We start from the raw sequence: 19,634 nt of genomic DNA on the forward strand, positions 1-19,634 counted from the left end.
CTGGCCAGGAAAGTCAACTTGATCTATGAGGATAAGAGTCCTGATTCAGGGGCAGAGCAACTGCTGAGAGAAAAGTTCTAGAATTGATGTTGTACAAGAAGGAAATGAAATGGGGATGAAGGGGGGGGTGTCATTCCTATGTCCCCCTTTAGATGTAAGAATTAGATTGCATCCTCTGGGTTGTTTTTTAAAATGTGTGAATGGGATAGACAAACACGGTCAAGTCAAGTCTGGCCCAGGGTGAGAGTGCATCTCTGGCACAAAAATTAGAAGAGGGAGAGGTGAATGTTCGTACTTCAGAGCCCCATGTCTTTCCTCGAGAGTAGCCAAAGCATTACTCAGAATGAACACATCAGTTTTGGAACCCAAAGCCTGGTTTGCTTTGCGGCTAAACTGGATTAAACATGTACGGTTCCCCATATTTCATTTCCAGAATTCTCAAATTAGGATGGCTGTGTAAGACTCATGTCTCTGCCCATTGGAATTCTGGGAGTATCTTCTCTCCCAACACGCCAGGTTCCTGATGGGTACCCAAGAGAGTTGGCTTCAGCCAGAATAGCCGAGGATCTTGTGGCACTAGAAAGACTAAGTGCTGTATTTGTGGCAGAAACTTTTGTCAGTCAGAATTCACTTTGTCGGTTGTGACGCAATGAGCTTTGACTGACAAACAGGGGCGGGGTGCCCATGGGGACACGTGGGATCACATGTCCTCGGGCAGACATCATTCTGTCATGTGTATGGGGGGGAAATCGCCCCCCACACCCCTCCCCGATGCCGACTTGGCTCGTCTGAGTTGGCGCAGGGGAGGAGGGAATGGCGCCCGCTGGGGAGGGGTGCAAAATCGCAGTGGCGTAGGAGGTTAAGAGCTTGTGTATCTAATCTGGAGGAACCGGGTTTGATTCCCAGCTCTGCCGCCTGAGCTGTGGAGGCTTATCTGGGGAATTCAGATTAGCCTGTACACTCCCACACACGCCAGCTGGGTGACCTTTGGCTAGTCACAGCTTCTCGGATCTCTCTCAGCCTCACCCACCTCACAGGGTGTTTGTTGTGAGGGGGGAAGGGCGAGGAGATTGTAAGCCCCTTTGAGTCTCCTGCAGGAGAGAAAGGGGGGGGGATATAAATCCAAACTCTTCTACTCTTCTTCTTCCTTCCCCCCTCGGCCGGCCCCGGCCCAACCAGGCCACTCCTCAGCCGGTGGAGGCTGAAGGAGTGGCTTAGCAGGGCCGCTGTGGGATGCCCCTCAGCCTGGCCCCGCTAGGCCCAGTGGAAGTTGCAGCCAAGCACCCATCATCCCCGCCCCACCAGGCTGCCTGGGACCGCCACAGGCTCAGGTAAGTGGGGTGCAGGGGGGGGCATAGCTACCTCAGGGTCAGGGGGAGCCATTTTCCCCTGCTTGACCTCTGCTGGCAAAAGCTTCACAATACACTCATGACTCTTTCTGTGCTACAAGACTTTTTGTAGTTTTCTTTTCCATTGACAGCCTTCCCTTCCCCCAGAGCATCCATAAGCATATGAGGTGTGGTAATTTTTGTGTGTGTGTGCTTTTACAACAGAGTCCCCACTCCTGGCCTCGCTGGACTCCCTCTTCAGCCCTGGCCGAGACCCTCTGAAAGGGGAGCACGAGAAAGGGCAGGTAAGTGACACGCGCCAGACTGGGTCTTGGCAAAACTGTTGGATTTTCCAGAACCTCGATTGGCTGGAAGCCACGCTTCCTGTTTCGGAGTCAAAAACAGGAAGTGGGGGTTGGCGGCCATTCCCTTGGGTCCATGGGAAATCAAGCGTGGTCTATTTGTCCAAGCACTGAGCAGCCAAAGGGCAGAGGTCAGGTGTAACCTTGGCACTGACCCGCCATGCTTGGCTGCTTGCCATGTGCGTGAAGCAGAGAATAAATACTGGAAACTAGCAAGGGGGTGTCTTTAAGTGTGAGATGGTGTGAGATGGTGATTGGAGTTGGGGATGAGTTAAATGTTTTTGCTTCCCTGTAGTTGATTTCTCAGGGTTTTTTTTGGCAGTTTGTTTTGTATTATGTATGCAGGGTGTACTGTTTTTAGTACACAGTATAAGTACGTTTAATGCAGATACGCAACACTGAAAAGGCCAGGGAGACAGCCCTTCGGGGATAGGATGGTATACTAAATTTTTATTATTATTATTATTATTATTATTATTATTATTATTATTATTATTATTATTATTGTTGTTGTTGTTGTTGTTGTTGTTGTTATTATTATTGTTATTATTATTATTATACTAATACTAATACTAAGAATAAGAATAAGAATACCTCTCGTGACATCAGGCCTGCAAATCGCTGCTTCTGTTCCCCTCAGCAGAGAGTCCCCATCCATCCATCCATCCATCCATCCATCCATCCATCCATCCATCCATCCATCCATCCATCCATCCATCCATCCATCCATCCATCCATCCATCCATCCATCCATCCATCCATCCATCCATCCATCCATCCATCCATCCATTCATTCATTCATTCATTCAATAGACCGCCCTATCCCCAAAGGGCTCAGGGCAGTGTACAGTAAAACCAATAACAAACAATAAGACATAGTGTGCAAAAAAACCAAAGGTGCATTAAAATCCATTAAAACAGTAGCAACATCATACTTCGTTAACCCATATTTAAAAGAGGCGTCTGAATCACCATGACTACACGTCTGCTCTGAGGTTTTGCAGGGGCCATTCTGTGGGCTGCACCTTCTATCGCTTGCACATTCTCTGAGGTCTGACTCGGTTGCTCCTGTGCGTCTTCCTTATCCTCGCTGAGAAGGGAGAGAACTTCAAATCGATTTTGTAGGTTTAAGCTCAAAGAATGCTCCCTAGTCCCTCTACTTCTTTGTGTCACATTTTTCCAATTGCCCACCTCCGGAATTTGAGAGCTGCCATCTTCCTCAGAGAGATCCCCAATGCGTTCCTCACTCAGTACCATCAGCTCCACTGTGTCGATGAAATCTTGCTTTTTCCTAATGTCTTGAAGCGTAGGTACTCGTGCCTCAAGCTGCTGGATTTTCTCTTCTAAGAGAGCAACATAGGTCGATTCCCCACTTACCATCGACCACCCTTTGCTGCGCACTACTCTCAGCGCGCATCATTTCTGGTGCGCTCCCGGGCTTCCCCATGACTCAAAAGGCGCCGTTTTGAGGAGCGCCAGGAATGACGCGCGCTGAGGGGGCACGAGAGCAGCAGCGTCGGGGCAGCTGCGTTGTTGCTGCCCCTGTAGTGGGGAGTGCCGCAGGACCCCACGCTACTTGGCGAGAGTAGCGCACAGCAGATGGTACGTGGGGAATCGATCATATTGACACTTGCTACAGGTGTAGCTACACACATCCTCTGGCAAAAAACCAAAAATCCCACAGCTGTTGCATCAACTCCCCCACCAGCCATATTTTCCAGATAAGTAGTGCAGGGCCTCCTGTAAAAATTTCTCAACCCCAAAAATGCTCCCGTTACTTGTTTAGATAAGCCCCTGCTTACTGCACTCCAAGGAGACCTAATAGCTGAACCCCTGCCCCCTTGTCAAGACTCCAACTACCTTTTACTATCCCTGAAAAGATACGTCTTTATTGAGTAAAACAATTGCACGCACAGTTAGGCGTGCACCGCTGCTTCCAGAGAGTGAGCAACAGAGCTAACAGCAAGCCGCTATGTTATAAACAGTTGTGCTTAAGGGAAAATGTGCCCACGTTTAATATACCCACCACAGCTCATACTGCCGCAGATTTCTGCGTAACAACTCATTTCGAACAATTCGTTCCTTGGGTATCGATCGTTATTACGAAATATCTGTGCTCCCAAGCGATCATAAACACGCTGAAGTGTTTTGTGCTTTTGAGAAGTCTGTTTATAAACAAGCTACTTCTGTGCAGGGCAAATCCACCCAAGGTTAAATATATCAAGGGCCAAACTAGAGTTTGACTTTTTAAAAGGTAGGTCCAAATTCTTGAGGCCCCATTTGGGTTCCCCCACAACAGCCCAGGGAATTTATATTTATTTATTTATATTTATTTATATATTCGGTTTATAGACCGCCCTCCCCCTAAGTGCTCAGGGCGGTGAACAACATAAGTATGGCTGTTTACAAAATGGCTGTTTACAAAATAAAAAAGTGTTTTTGGGGCTTGGAACATACTGGGAAATGGGGGCGGGGTGAAGAAGTGCTGCTGTCTCCCTACCCCAGCCACTTTCCCATGCTGAATTAGTGCTGGTATGTGTGTGTGTGTGCCGGGGGGGTGTTCTCCCATATTTGCATCTCCACATAGAACAGGAGCCACCTGGCATCATCCCAAGCCCAAACTGGTATGCCTTTGGGGTGTTGTGTGGTTTCTGGGCTGTGTGGCCATGTTCTAGCAGCATTTTCTCCTGATGTTTCGCCCAGTGGTGGGATCCAAAAATTTTAGTAACAGGTTCCCATGGTGGTGGGATTCAAACTGTGGCGTAGCGCCAATGGGACTGGGTGGGGCACGACAGGGGTGTGGCTGGGCGTTCCGGGGGTGGGGCGTTCCAGGGTGGGGCTGTGGCAAGGACGCAGCCGCTGCGCCGGTCCTTGGGCGGGAAACAAATGCACGCAGGCGCAGGCTGCCACGCACGCCGGTGCACCTCCTGCTAGACTGCTTCAAGTTCTGCGCGCTACTGCTGAGAGGAGGGGCGTAACTGAGGCAAAAATCACGTGGCAAAATCACCAATGAGTAACCCCCTCTCGGCACACACAAATAATTAGTAACTTACTCTCGGGAACCTGTGAGAACCTGCTGGATCCCACCTCTGGTTTCGCCTGCATCTGTGGCTGGCATCTTCAGAGGATCTGATGGTAGATGCCAGCCACAGATGCAGGTGAAACCTCGGAAGAAAATGCTACTAGATAGAACCCGGCCAAACTGTCCGGAAACCACACAACTCCCCAGTGATTCAGGCCATGAAAACCTTCGACAATGGCATGCCCTTAAGTTTTTTAAAGAACAGGTAAAGAGAAGATGTCCCCTCTCCGCTTTCTACAGCCAGCAACATAGCAAAAGTAAAAGGATGGGTTTTGATTCGCAAAAATGTTACCGCGAAGTAACGGGTTAAAACTATTAAGAAAGCTCAAGCCGATACAGAATAAAATCAAAGAAATATTTTATTTGGCCAACAACGGGCAAGACCGTATCAGAAGAGCCACACCAAAATGGCAGCGGGTTCTTACTTTTATAGGATAAAGACAGGTTACATCAAAATGGCAGAAAAGAGTACGCCCCGAAAAAGCCCACATCATCAGTCAATCATGTAAAAAGGTGGAGATTTTCCCTTTCCCCAAAACATTTGGGGCTGGCTAAAATCCTTATTGGAAGATGTCAGTGTTTCACCTGTTGACGTTTGGTGAACTAAGGCCCGGTCTTTGCCTTATCAGCATTGTTCTTTGTTGCCCTATTTTCCAGACAAAGAGCCTAAACATTTTCTATGTTCCCTTCTCTGTATCAGAAAAGGGCAGCTTCAAGGTATCTTTTGGGGACATTAAGACCTCGAAAACAGTTTAGTTCGCATATTCTGGGGAATCGAGAACAAGGGGCATTCTTCAGGGTTGTCAAGCCTGGTTAGTAACAGTGAAAGAACAGTAAGCATTAAGGCCTGCATCAGTGATGGCGAACCTTTTCGAGACCGAGTGCCCAAACTGCGACCCAAAACCCACTTATTTATCGCAAAGTGCCAACACGGCAATTGAACCTGAATACTGAGGTTTTAGTTTAGAAAAAACGGTTGGCTCTGAGGCGTGCGTTACTCGGGAGTAAGCTTGGTGGTAGTCGGTGGCTTTGCTTTGAAGCAACCGTGCATCTCTTCCAACGGGTGAATCACGACCCTAGGAGGGTTTACTCAGAAGCAAGCCCCATTGCCAGCAACCGAGCTTACTCCCAGGTAAAGGATTGCGCTTTAGTTCTTCGCATGAAAATCAGTGGGGTTTAACAGCGCTTGAAGAAGAAGAAGAGGAGGAGGAGGAGGAGTAGTTTGGATTTATATCCTCCCTTAACAGGGTTACCTACACTGCTTCCCCAAAACTTGGTCTTAGGTTTAATGTTAATAATCGAGCCCAGTGGCCCAGGCCAGCCTAGATGTGGGGGGGGGGGGCACTCTGTTTGCGCGTGCCCACCAAAAGGGCTCTGAGTGCCACCTCTGGCACCCGTGCCATAGGTTTGCCACCACTGGCCTTCATGATTTCTTTGGTCAGCAGCTTTATGGATGCCATCTCCCCATTATAGGAAACATAATGGGGGGGAAAGAAGAAACAGCCTTACTTATAAGTGGAATTAAAACCCTTTTCCCTTTTCTCTGCGCCTACAAAACCATGCAGGGCCCAAGGGTTCGTTGCTTTCTTCCCCTCCCAGGCCATGCCACTGCCCCGAGCAGCATCGGGCCTTTTCCCACGTGGCAGCTATGAGCCTTTCAAAAATGCTAAGCAGATCTGGCCCTACATCCTGTCCGTTTCAGTTCTGGCAAACCGAGGTATTTGCGTACAAATGATTTCCCGTGCCCTACCTAAGCGTACAGCCGAAGGGCCGTGTCCCTGTGCAAAGGGCATGCCAAGTCACAAAAGGGTTTGTCTGCCCCCCTCCCCCTCCGCCCCTGCCCGCAAAGTAATCCGAACACCAATCTTTCTAATAAGATTACTGTTGATAGCAATATCCCTAGTTGGAAAATATACCAAATGGTAGAAAGTGGAGTTTCCTGTCCGTGCCTGGTACTTTCCCCCCTTCTTTTCCCCACCTCCTTGCATCCTCTTCTGGATTTCCACGCTCTGCAGCTGCCCCCCAAAGTATTGCTATGCTGCTCACGTCCTCAGGAGTCGGGTGTCCTTCGCCAGCTACCCAGCCAGGCAGGGAGAATTCCCACCCCCCCTTCCCAGCATGCTGTGCGTCTGACAACAGTATATAGAGCGGTAAAAATAGCCAAGAAAGACATGCAGGGCAGTTTGCTGGAGAGAAGCAACCCCCTGAGTCCCCCCTCCATTCCAGCGTTGAGAGGTAAGCTGCAGCATCCTTGAAGGTGATGTTTTGTCAGGACCGATCTGCAGAGGAAAGCTCTCGGGCTGCATTAGGAGATGGTGCCGTTTTTTAAATTTTGTCTGCTTGTTTCCATTCGGACGGCTACCCGGTGGAAAATGGATGAAAACACAATTCCATTGTGCTATTTGGCTGGGGATTCGGCAGCCACGCACGAGTTCAGCTAGGCTGTGTGTGTGTGTTTGTTTTGCAGGCCAGCTGTCTCTGTGCGCTTAGCGTAAGGAAGGGCGCGGGGAATAACGCAGTCGCTCAACACGGGTTTGTGTGTTTAATCCTTTGCATTGAGATGTCAAGTCACATACTTTGTGTGCGTCGGGTGTCTGTACCTAAAGACGTCCCTTCTCCAGGCTGTCCCAGCAATCTTGGATGCATGCAAGTAACAAATTCCATCATTTTAGCTCTTCCGGAAGCTCCTGACCTACACAATGTCACTGACCTTCAACAGATGTCTTTTGATGTTTCACACACGCAGGTGGTAGAACGGACCTCAGGCTGCAGGTGGTGGTGGATTTGAACGATCCTTCGCATTAAAAAAGAGCCCTCCTTGCAAAAGGAAAACTAGCAAGGCAGGGAGGACTGCTCTACCCTGTCCCTTTGCTTGCTCTGCTGGTTTTCTTCTTGCAGGCAGTCTTAACATATGGCGGTACTCCACCTGCAGTCTGGAGAGGTACGGCCCATTCTACCATCTCATTCCTTTGCATGTGCGAGCCCACTCATTTCCCCACCCACTCGTAGTTTATGGAGTTTAGAGGAGTCACAGGGGGCCCATCTGCACAGGCAGCCAGTAGGAGACTCTGATGAAGCACATTCCTTTGTTTTTCAGCCTGGCTGGGATTGTGATTGGCTTTGCTCCTCGTCCAGAGGGGAAAGAGTTCCAATTTACTGGTTCCAATTGACTGAAATGCCCATTTTGTTGCAAGTTTTCTGTTGGCTGCCCTTGAAAAGTGCCAGGTTAGGATATGTTTGGAAGGAGAAGTAGAAGGCTTGGGAAGTGCTTATTCTCCCCCTCCCCCCCGGTCCCCACCCACCACTACTGAATTTCAAGCAGAGCGTGTGCGCATGCATAGCAAAGAAAGCAACTTTACTGTTCTAAGTGCATGAATACATGTCGTGTGTGTGTTCTGTTGCATTCAGAGCCAGAGCGGTGTAGTGGTTAAGAGCAGGCGCACTCTAATTTGGAGAACCGGATTTGATTCCCCACTCTGCCGCTTGAGCCGTGGAGGCTTATCTGGTGAACCAGATTAGCTTGTGCACTCCAGCACATGCCAGCTGGGTGACCTTGGGCTAGTCGCAGTTCTTCCGAACTCTCTCAGTCCCACCCATCTCACAGGGTGTTTGTTGTGGGGAGGGGTGGAAGGGAAAGGAGATTGTAAGCTCCTTTGAGTCAAACTCCTCCTCCTCCTCCTCCTCCTCCTCCTCCTCCTCCTCCTCCTCCTCCTCCTCTTCTTCTGAGCTAGCAGCAAGTTACCCGTAAACTGGGACATACACGAAACTGACTTGATGCTGGACGTGCATGCCCCTTCCCCCCTCCCATTTCACCAAGAGAATCCTAATTAGAAAAAGAACTCCAGTTTCCTCTGATGTGCAGGCGCATGCATGAATTTTAACTAGGCTTCTCCCCATGAACCTCATGTAGTGATTGTGGAGGTGGGAATTAACTTCCATTGGACTCCACATCTCTGTTTGAACAATCTGGGTCAGTGGAGTTAGTTTCTAACGTACAAGGAAAGGGAAAGCGAGGAGCACGGGCACAAGGCCACATTGTGACATCTGAACGTCGCCTGTATGTACATGTAAAACCAGGATTGCTCTCTCAGCTGCAGACATGCAATCCAGCTGAGCTGGTTGCTGGGAAATCATTCTAGGGCAGCGGTTCTCAACCTGGGGGTCACGACCCCTTTGGGGGTCAAACGACCCTTTCACAGGGGTCGCCTAAGACCATTGGAAAACAGTCTTTTTATATTTTATATATACCAATGTTATGGTTGGGGGTCACCACAACGTGAGGAACTGTGGCCCTTTCCCCACTTACCTTTGACCACCCTTTGCTGCGTGCTGCTCTCAGCGCACGGCATCTCTGGCATGCGCCGAGGCGTCCCCACGACGCTCTGCGCGGGGTCATCAAAAGGCGCCGTTTTGAGGAGCGCCAGGGATGCCGCACACTAAGGGGGCGCGAGAGCGGCAGCGGCTGGGCGGCTGCGCTGTCGCTGCCCCTGTAGTGGGGAGTGCCCCGGGACCCCGCGCTACTTGAGGAGAGTAGCGTGGGGCTTAAGGTAAGTGGGGAAAGGGCCTGTATTAAAGGGTTGCGGCATTAGGAAGGTTGAGAACCACTGTTCTAGGGAGCTAGATTTGAGTCCAATAGTACCTTAGAAACCATCAGGGTTTTTTTAATATAAGCTTCCCAGAGTCAAAGCGCTCTTCATCAGATACCGGAGCTTTGACTCTCACAAGTTAATACCCACAAAATCTTATTGGTGTCTGAGATGCTACCTGACTCGAAGATGACTGTTCTGCTGCCAACCAAGACTACTACCTTCTGCAACTGTCTTATGTGAAGAGTGCTAATAACACAAAAATGTTCTGTCTCATGTGGGCTGGAACCATAAAATAGGAAGGGACCACCTACTTCTATGTCCTGATGTTGTTATCTGTTATGGCCACATCCCAAGTTCAGTGTACCCATTTGAAATGTTTTTCAAGGAATTGTGGTGTCCTAGGCAGTATGTTTACCAAACCCCAGCTGAATTGTTTTGATGGCCACTTCGGGGGCCCCCTTTTTAGGAACAGTCAAGCATGTTCCTCATACACAATCAGCCAGGGCTTTTGGAACAGTTCTAGGTACCATGTTCTAGATTTCTAGAGGGCGTCACTGTATCCTTCTAATGCTGAGCATTTACATTGCGCCTTCAGTGTTCAAAGTAATCCCCAAAACAGCCCTCTAAGGTAGGCCATTATTCTCCCCATATTGCAGGTAGGGAGACTGAGGCAGAGAACAGGTGGCTTGATGAAAGCCCCCTTCTAGGTTTATAATTTAGATAAGTGAATGCATATTTCCTTCACTTAGGCTCATTCCGCACATGCAGAATAATGCACTTTCAAACTGCTTTCGGTGCTCTTTGAAGCTGTGCAGAATAGCAAAATCCACTTGCGAACAGTTGTGAAAGTGGTTTGAAAATGCATTATTTTGCGTGTCTGGAAGGGGCCATAGTCACATTAGATGGCCAAGCATTTCTCTATGTGTTTAATATAATGGCGAGAGACAAATTTGGCATCCTGGTTTGGACACTGAAGTTCATGGAAATAATAATAAAGACAAGAGTGGCTCTAGGTACGTGCAGAGTGCCTGATCCTCACCTTTAGGATTCTTTCCATGTCATATGGGGAGGTAATAATACTGGGCTTTCGGTATTTCAGGGTTGTTGTAGTAAAGGTATCAAAATGTGAATTCCTTCTCCATGTATATGGAGGGTTGCAGATGTAGTCCGGAAGGGAGGATCTGTAGGTAAGTGGCAGAGCACCTGCCTCCAAAGGTGGATCTGGTACATTATCATATTTTGGGGATGCAAAATGCACTTGAAGTTCTCTGCCTGAAACGCTAGCGAGCCGATGCCAGTCAGAGCAGACAAAACTCACCTTGGTCGAATCCCCACTACTGTCTTAGCCAGGTTTCAGAACACAAACTAATCAGGTTTGAGGGACGACCTCCCCGGTCGAATCCCCACTACCGTCTTAGCCAGGTTTCAGAACACAAACAACCTCAAACCTGGTTAGTTTGTGTTCTGAAACCTGGCTAAGACGGTAGTGGGGATTCGACCCTTGGTAAATCTGTGGTCTATCCCAGGATAAGGTAGCTTCGTGTATTCCCCCCTTCCCGGTTCAGTTTCTGGATTCTATCTTTAGAATGTGTTCATGGTGCAGTGGTTAGAGTTCTGGAGTAGGATGTAGGAGAGCCGGGTTCAAATTCCCACTTCTGTGTGGAAGCTTGCTCAGGGGCTGATAGGACAGCCCCAGAGATCTCACAGAGTTGTTGGGAGGGTAAAATGGAGGAAGAGAGAACAATGTTGTCAGCTGTTTTGGGTCCCCACTGAGGGAAAAAAAGGGGCCATAAATTAATCAGTCAATATCCCCGGCATTGCAAAGTCTTGGGAAAGGCCTTTGAAAGCTGCTGCTAGCCACTGTCTTCTGCCTTTGCCACCCACCTTCTGCATTATGGGATGTTGTTCCTCTGACAGGTTTGTTTGTTTGCACTGTTTCCCCTTTCTATAATCCTAGTCCCACTGCATAGTCGATTGGATGTCTTATGCCAGTGATGGCGAACCTATGGAACGGGTGCCAGAGGTGGCACTTGGAGGGCACGCACACACAGAGTTCGACATGTGGGGGGCAGAAAATCACCCCCCACATACACACATCTAGGCTGGCCTGGGCCACTGAGCACAGCATGCGCGCACCACGGTGAGCAGGGAGGACACGGCTGGCGGGCCTGGTGCCTGTGCTCCGGGTGGCTGCTACCTGAGGGGTGGGGGGGCGCAGAGGAGGCAGAGATGCTAGAAAGGCACAGAGCGGTACATGCAGGACTTACTGGAGGCTAGAGCAGGCTGGCCCCTGCTCGAGCCGGTGGGGTGGAGGAAGAGGGAGCCAGTTAGTTTTTTCTAAACTAAAACCTCAGCATACAGGTTAAATTGCCGGGTTGGCACTTTGCGATAAATAACTGGGGTTTGGGTTGCAATTTGGGCACTTGGTCTTAAAAAGGTTTGCCATCACTGCTTATGCTGTCTAGTCAGTTTCTTTTTTAAATTGTATTTTGTAACCCTCCTTGAGTCTGAGCAAGAAAGATGGGCTATAAGTGAAGTACATGAATAAGTACAAATAATTCTGAGGTAGAGTGGTCAAATGTCTGCTTCAGTATAGGGCCGCTTCATTCACTCAACAGCTTCTGAAAGCCACCGGAAGTAGAGTTAATGGGGCCAATACAGAAAAAGACCCTGCCCTGTCATCCGTGAAGACTAGTCACTGAATTACCAAGGGCCATTGTGAGATCTGAACAGTGTATGAAGTCAGCAAGATCACCCCAGCATAGCTGGACTTGACCAGGAGAGAAGGCAGGCTTGTGGCCTACATGAAAAGGATTCCCTGAACTGACATCTTCCCCCTGCCCTTCCAAAGGTGAATCCAGTAGATTGTCATATTTTGGGGGTACAAAATGTCCTCAACAGGTTGGGTTAACCGTATACGGGCGACCCTTCAAGAATCCACAGTGGTGTGATCAGAGCAAATAAGGCATAGTCATCTACATTTTAAACAACGGTGCCTGTTAGAAAAGAGGCATTTTCATTCAATGTATGTCGGAGGGCCATTTAGATTGGCAGAATGGAATAGAGAGAAGGATGAAATGCCCCTTCTCTGAGAACTACTTTTTAAATCAACATAGGAATACCTACGCATAGCTCTATTCTAAGGTGACCAGATTGTCACCTTGTTAAACCGGGATGGGGGGCGTGCGCATGCGCTCAGCCGCAGGAGCGCACTGCCTTTTGGGGCGCTCCCCTGTTTCTCGCCCTGTGACAGGGTGGGAAAAGGGGAGCACCCCAGAAGGCAAAATCAGGACAATTAAAAACCCGGCGGGACGCGGGACAGATTGGTTTAAGGCGGGACTGTCCCGCCAAAAGCGGGACGTCTGGTCACCTTACTCTATTCACCTAATTGTAAAACCATTGGGAGAGCATAGTTTTTTGAATCCCATTTAGTTTTGGCTGTGGTTTGTTTCTCTCTCCCCTTATTTCTCACACAGAACGAGAGAGCAATAGAGCATGTGAATCCAGTCTAGTGGTAAGGTTTAAAACTGCAATGCAGTTTTAGTTGAGAATGCTCTCTAAGGCTTTCTAAAATTTTATAATGTATTGGCAGTGACAAAGGGAGGGGAAACTGCGCCTGGGGCATGAACTGCCCGTGCACCCGTTCCCACCCTGACACGCCCTGCCCCCGCCCCGACACGTGACTTCAATGGTGGTGCCCGGAGCGAGCCTCCCCAGATGTCCCCATTGCAGCTACGTCCCTGTGTATCGGCATAAGAACATAAGAACATAAGAACAAGCCAGCTGGATCAGACCAGAGTCCATCTAGTCCAGCTTTCTGCTACTCGCAGTGGCCCACCAGGTGCCTTTGGGAGCTCACATGCAGGATGTGAACGCAATGGCCTTCTGCGGCTGTTGCTCCCGATCACCTGGTCTGCTAAGGCATTTGCAATCTCAGATCAAGAGGATCAAGATTGGTAGCCATAAATCGACTTCTCCTCCATAAATCTGTCCAAGCCCCTTTTAAAGCTATCCAGGTTAGTGGCCATCACCACCTCCTGTGGCAGCATATTCCAAACACCAATCACACGTTGCGTGAAGAAGTGTTTCCTTTTATTAGTTCTAATTCTTCCCCCCAGCATTTTCAATGTATGCCCCCTGGTTCTAGTATTGTGAGAAAGAGAGAAAAATTTCTCTCTGTCAACATTTTCTACCCCATGCATAATTTTATAGACTTCAATCATATCCCCTCAGGCGTCTCCTCTCCAAGCTAAAGCGTCGCCAGCGGTGCCGCCGCTCCTCATAAGGAAGGTGCTCCAGTCCCTCAATCATCCTCGTTGTCCTTCTCTGCACTTTTTCTATCTCTTCAATATCCTTTTTGAGATGTGGCGACCAGAACTGAACACAGTACTCCAAGTGCGGTCGCACCACGGCTTTATATAAGGGCATGACAATCTTTGCAGTTTTATTCTCAATTCCTTTCCTAATTAGCCCCAACATAGAGTTTGCCTTTTTCACAGCTGCCATGCATTGAGTTGACATTCCCATGGAACTATCAACTGTGGCATAGTATTCATGCGGATCCCAGCAGGGCTGCCTTCTGAATCGGACAGATGTTGATTTTTTCAATTTGAAGATGTTTCGAGTTCTGCCCAGGTTTTTTGAGAATGGTGCTCAGGGTGCCGATTACTACTGGGAGGACCTCAGCTGGTTTGTGCCATAGTCACTGTATCTCTATTTTCAAATTGTAGTATTTAGTGACCTTCTCATATTCTTTTTCAATGACCCTGCTGTCACCAGGTATTGCTGTGTCGATGATGGTCACTTTCTTGACTCTGATCACTGTGATGTCTGGTGTATTATGTGCCAACACCTTGTCTGTTTGGATTCGAAAGTCCCGCAGGATGTTGACTTTCTCTTTTTCTGTGACTTTCTCTGGACAATGTTCTCACCAGTTTTTAGCTGTCCTAATGTTGTAATTCTTGCATAAATTGCAGTGGATCATCTTGGTCACTGAGTTGTGCCTCTGTTTGTACTCAGTCTGGGTGATCTTTTTACACGATCTACAGTTTTATCAGCTTCCTTGCATGATCTTCACTTTGCATCATCTGAGGATTTTTTGTTTTTGGCCTTGATCATATTTGTCCTAACAGTCTGCTCTTGAGTGGCTAATATCAGTTATCCGGTTTCCTTTTTCAGAGTTCCAGTTACTAACCACAGCCAGGTATTTTCGTTGTCCACTTTGTCCTTGATCTTCTCCAGAAAGTGGACATGCAATGCTTTGTTGCACCAGCTTTCAGTCCTCATTTTAATCACATTTTTTTCGTATTCCTGTTTGGTTCTCCGGGCTTTCAGTAAATGTCTATTTTTCATTTCAATCAATGCCTGTTCTTGACTTTCATTCACATAATCAGCCAGTACATATGTCTCCTTCCACTGTTTGTTTTACTTGCAGTAACCCTCTGCCACCAGATCTCCGGGGAAGGTATAGTCTATCAGTATCACTACGTGGGCGTAGGGCATAGGTGCATTCTCATGAACTTTTGAATTTTTCTATCCAATTCTTCCAAATCAGCCCGTGTCCAGTTTATGATTCCTGCAGTATACCTGGTGTTGGGTGTGTGACCCAGGTGTTGATGCCATTTAACTTGGATTTCAATATTTCCTGATACTCTGGGTGCATCCAGTGCTGACTACAGTCTTCACTTGCCCGTGCTTGATGTTATCCAGCTGCAAAATGCCCCGGTATTTTATAGGCTTCTTCTTGGTTGCACTTGATTAGTTGGCCATCAGGCATTTCTATGCTGTCACTCTCAGTGATCTTGCCCCCCTTTATAGCCACACTGGCACCCTTTTCCAGGCCAAACTCCATCGAAATAGTTGAACTGTGTTTGCCAGCGACTGGATTTCTGTGTCGGATTTCCTGTAGAGCTGCAAATCATCCATGTACAGCAAATGGGAGATTTTTTTTTTCTGTGTCTTTGGCCATTCGATATCCCAACCTTACTGTTAGTGGGATCATGGCAATGTTAAACAGTAAGGGTGATAGTGAATAACCTGGAAAAATTCCTCGCTTGATGTTGATTGTTCCATAGCTTTCAATTTTGACTGTCAAGTCAGTTCTCCACTGTCTCATTACTTTTTCAGTTAATATTCGTATGTTTTTGCTGACACCAATTATTTCCAAGCATTTCACGATCCAAATATGGGGCAGTGAAGAAGAAGAAGAGTTTGGATTTATATTCCCCCTTTCTCTCCTGCAGGAGACTCAAAGGCTTACAATCTCCTTGCCCTTCCCCCCTCACAACAAACACCCTGTGAGGTAGGTGGGGTTGAGAGAGCTCCAAGAAGCTGTGACTAGCCCAAGGTCACCCAGCGAGCGTGTGAATTCCCCAGATAAGCCTCCACAGCTCACGCGGCAGAGCTGGGAATCAAAGCCGGTTCCTCCAGATTAGATACACGAGCTCTTAACCTCCTACGCCACTACTGCTCCTGAGTCGAATGCCTTCTTGTAATCGATCCAGACTATATGAAAATTCATTCTTCAATTCTTGCAATTCTCCATTATCATTTTGTCTACCGAGAATTGACCTTTTTTACCCCTGCTCTTCCTTTTGTTCCCTTTTTGCTCCACTGGCAGGATGTTATAGGCTTCCAAGTAGTCCATGATGTTGTCTTCTACTATGCTGGTGAGCAGTTTGAACACTGTGGCAAGACATGTTATGGGCCTGCAGTTTCCAGGTGTTTGGCTGGATCTTTCTAAATCAAGTTTGTCTTCCCAATCATTAGCCATTCATCCATTTCATCATTTTAAGTGGTTTCACTAAATTGCTTCAGCATTGTTGGCTATAAACAGGTCAGGCATTTGAGCCAGAAGCCATGCAGTTTATCATGTCCAGGTGACGTCAGGCTGACTCGATTTTTTTAATCATATCAGTTGTTATTTCCTGTTCTTGCGTTTGTTTGTTTTTGCCAACACCTTTCTCAAAATCTTTCATCCAAAATCTTTCATTCATCTTTCTCATTTTCCCACAGATCTTTCCAAAGCTGAAGAGTTGCTATTCTCTCTCTCTCTCTCTCTCTCTCTCTCTCTCTCTCTCTCTCTCTCTCTGTGTGTGTGTGTGTGTGTGTGTGTGTGTGTGTGTGTGTGTGTGTGTGTGTGTGTGTGTGTGCGCACTTTCGAGATTGATATTTGTGTTCAGACTTTGGTAGAATTGCCGTTGGCATGATCGAAATTGCTGATTTTGTCTGTACTAGATGATTCTTGCTTCATATTTTTCAATTTTTCTTTCTACAGCTGTTATTTGTTGTTTGGTGATCTCCAGCACTTCTTCAATTGTGTCTGGCCAGTACCTTCTAATTAGTTCTTTCGTGATGTTGCCATTCTTTAATTGTTGTTCCTTCATATTTTTTAGGTTACTGGCATCTGATCTTAGTTTTTTGGTCTTCTGTTCCAGTCAAATGTTCCACTTTGGTTTTGAGGGTCGATTTATCTTGGGTTTAGGTGTTTCAATGCCCAGTTCTCGTGTGACCACTACAGCCGTACTGTACACTAGCTGATTGGTTTGTTTGATGGAAGTTATTTCAATTGTCATTGGTGCCTTGTTCACATCCCTCACTATGGATGCCAAGTCTTTTTTAGGCACCATTTTCCGTGCTGGCAGCCGTTGTCTTTCCTCGTTTGATTGTGCATGCTGGACTATATTTTCCCTTAGTTCTTTTTGTCTTTCAGTCAGACCATCAGTTGTTTCCATGGGGACTTTCTCTGGTGGTTGCACTATTATTTCCTCTCCTGTACTTGCATTTTCATCAGGCAGTTCTACCGTTATGTCTCCTGATTTTTTCTGGAGCATGTACTGTTCTTTCTTCTGGGGTTACAGTTGATTTCTTTTCACAGTTTTTCTGGATTTCTTCCCATCCTGTCTGTAAACAACTTTATTCCGTATGATAAATCGCCTTAGATCTGCCAGTCTTTGCTCTGAGATATTCGATTCCAGGTATTGCTGTTTCCACAGTTTGTACATCCGCTTCAAGTATCCTCTCTTTTTCTGGCTCTGAGTTGTAGTAACAGGCCATGGTAGCACAATTTTCTTGCACACTATATTTCCTTCTTTTGGATCGTTGGTCCGCTTGTAGCTCACTTGTGGCCGCAAGGACAGGGACCCCAGCATGCGACGCAGCCCTTGTTAACCTGCACAATGACTGATGCAGTATAGGATACTTTTGTATTTTTTTCATCATATTGTATGGGTTGGTGGACACTCTTGCAGCTCCACTGCAAATGTAGAAGTGTGTGTTGGCACATTGGCAATGGAGCTTCCCCGTGTCATTTTCTACCCAGCTTCTTCCGCCTGCTGTCATTTTATCTGCATCCTCCTCCACCACCAGAAAGTTGTGAGTGCTTTCGCTAACAACTGTTAATTGCTATGTCATTATAGAGCTATAGCAATTCCTGAAAAGACTTCCGGTGGCACAGTGTTGAAAACAGTGGCTTCAAAGGGGCTGACGGAAGGGAAGTTGTACCAGTGTGTGTGTGTGGGGGGGAGAGTGGGGGACTTTTGAAAATACTTCATGCTTCCCATCCAAGGGCGTACCTAGGTAAACTGGCGCCTGGGGACAAAACCTGAGTTTGGCGCCCCCCCCCGCCCCGCGAATGGGCGGCCACCCTCCCCCACCATGAACAAACAATGATTTTTTGCACCAGCTCACAAAACACCTCCCACTCCCAGCAAAACATACATGGCTCTCTCCCCACCAACTCTTTTCCTAATTTCCTAATCACAACAACCCTATGAGGTAGGTTGTTAGCCTGAGAAACAACTCCAAGCCAGTGCAAGTGGGTGTTAAGCATGTAAATCTCTCACAAATCACCCCCAGCAAAACATTTACCAAACAAATGGGTAGCCCCCATCCCCTGTTAGCTCCCATTGAAAACAATGGGAATGGGGGCACCCCCTTTGGGGGTCCATAACTTTGCTCCCCCTGAACCAAACATCACCAAACTTGGGAGGTATCATCAGGACAGTCTCTGGATGGTACCCTGAAAGTTTGGTGCCACTAGCCTTAAAAATGCGCCCCCTGCAGGCCGAAACGTAAAAACACTAAAAAATTTAAAAACACACAAACGGGCCTGAAATGGTGGCGCCCCTCCACGTGACCAAATGGGGGGCACCCGGGGACATAGGGTACCCCCTGTCCTTAGGCAGGTATGCCACTGTTCCCATCCGAATGGTGTGACAGTGTAATTGGACTTTACTGGTCCCAAAAAGATCACAGAAAAGCAGGCATAGGGAAGAGCACACCATGGACAGGGAAAGGACAGTTAGAGCACATTTATTTATAGGACGTTGTATGTTTGCTTTAAAAAAAAGTAGGCATGCTATGGTTTGAACGCCAAAGCAGAGAGTTTCCTCCATGTGGAAGCAGCTGGCGGGAGAGCATTGCTCCACAATGCTTGCTCTGTTCCCCCTGCAAAGGTGTAGATTTGACCTCTGCAATATTTATGGCTGCGCCATACTTAGAACTCAGAAGCAAGCGAAATCTCAGGACCCTCTGGCCTTATTAGGTGTGGCCGGAGGGGAGTGTAACTGGATCTCTTTCCTTCCCTCTCCAATCAGAGCACCAGACTGCAAAATTCCCTCTGCGGAGCCCAGACTTTGCAAGGAGCTGCAGCTCTATTTTAGGGATGCATCTTCTTGCAGTTCTTCCTGAGCCTTCTGCTGTTATTTTCAAACCAGGCTGAGGCGGAAGGGGAGGGATCCTTCATTAGGAGATGATAGATCGATAGATCGATAGATACCAGTAGAGGGGAAGGAAGGAAGGAAGGAAGGAAGGAAGGAAGGAAGGAAGGAAGGAAGGAAGGAAGGAAGGAAGGAAGGAAGGAAGGAAGGAAGGAAGGAAGGAAGGAAGGAAGGAAGGAAGGAAGGAAGGAAGGAAGGAAGGAAGGAAGATGACAGACAGACAGACGACAGACAGATGACGGACGGACAGACGGACAGACGGACAGACGGACAGACGGACAGACGGACAGACAGATAGACAGATAGATAGATACCAGTATAAGGGAGGGAAGGAAGGAAGGAAGGAAGGAAGGAAGGAAGGAAGGAAGGAAGGAAGGAAGGAAGGAAGGAAGGAAGGAAGGAAGGAAGGAAGGAAGGAAGGAAGGAAGGAAGGAAGGAAGGAAGGAAGGAAGATGACAGACAGACAGACGACAGACAGATGACAGACGGACGGACAGACGGACAGACGGACAGACGGACGGACGGACGGACAGACAGACAGACAGATAGATAGA

At 47.9% G+C, this 19,634-nt stretch overlaps 1 protein-coding gene across 4 annotated transcripts in view; it reads left to right on the forward strand.

The window, feature by feature from the left end:
* Positions 1-19,634, forward strand: part of AK1 (adenylate kinase 1) — an 83,255-nt gene that overhangs the window by 37,968 nt on the left and 25,653 nt on the right. For 3 of the 4 annotated variants that reach the window (XM_048512240.1, XM_048512241.1, XM_048512245.1), the window contains one exon: positions 1,554-1,633. In XM_048512240.1, coding sequence (XP_048368197.1) covers positions 1,554-1,633 — 80 coding nt within the window. Of the gene's footprint in view, positions 1-1,553; positions 1,634-6,870; positions 7,008-19,634 lie in introns of those variants that run through there. The other variant, XM_048512244.1, reaches the window with a different exon arrangement.

The sequence above is a fragment of the Sphaerodactylus townsendi genome, linkage group LG12 (assembly GCF_021028975.2).
Source record: "Sphaerodactylus townsendi isolate TG3544 linkage group LG12, MPM_Stown_v2.3, whole genome shotgun sequence".
NCBI classification, from domain to species: Eukaryota; Metazoa; Chordata; class Lepidosauria; order Squamata; family Sphaerodactylidae; genus Sphaerodactylus; species Sphaerodactylus townsendi.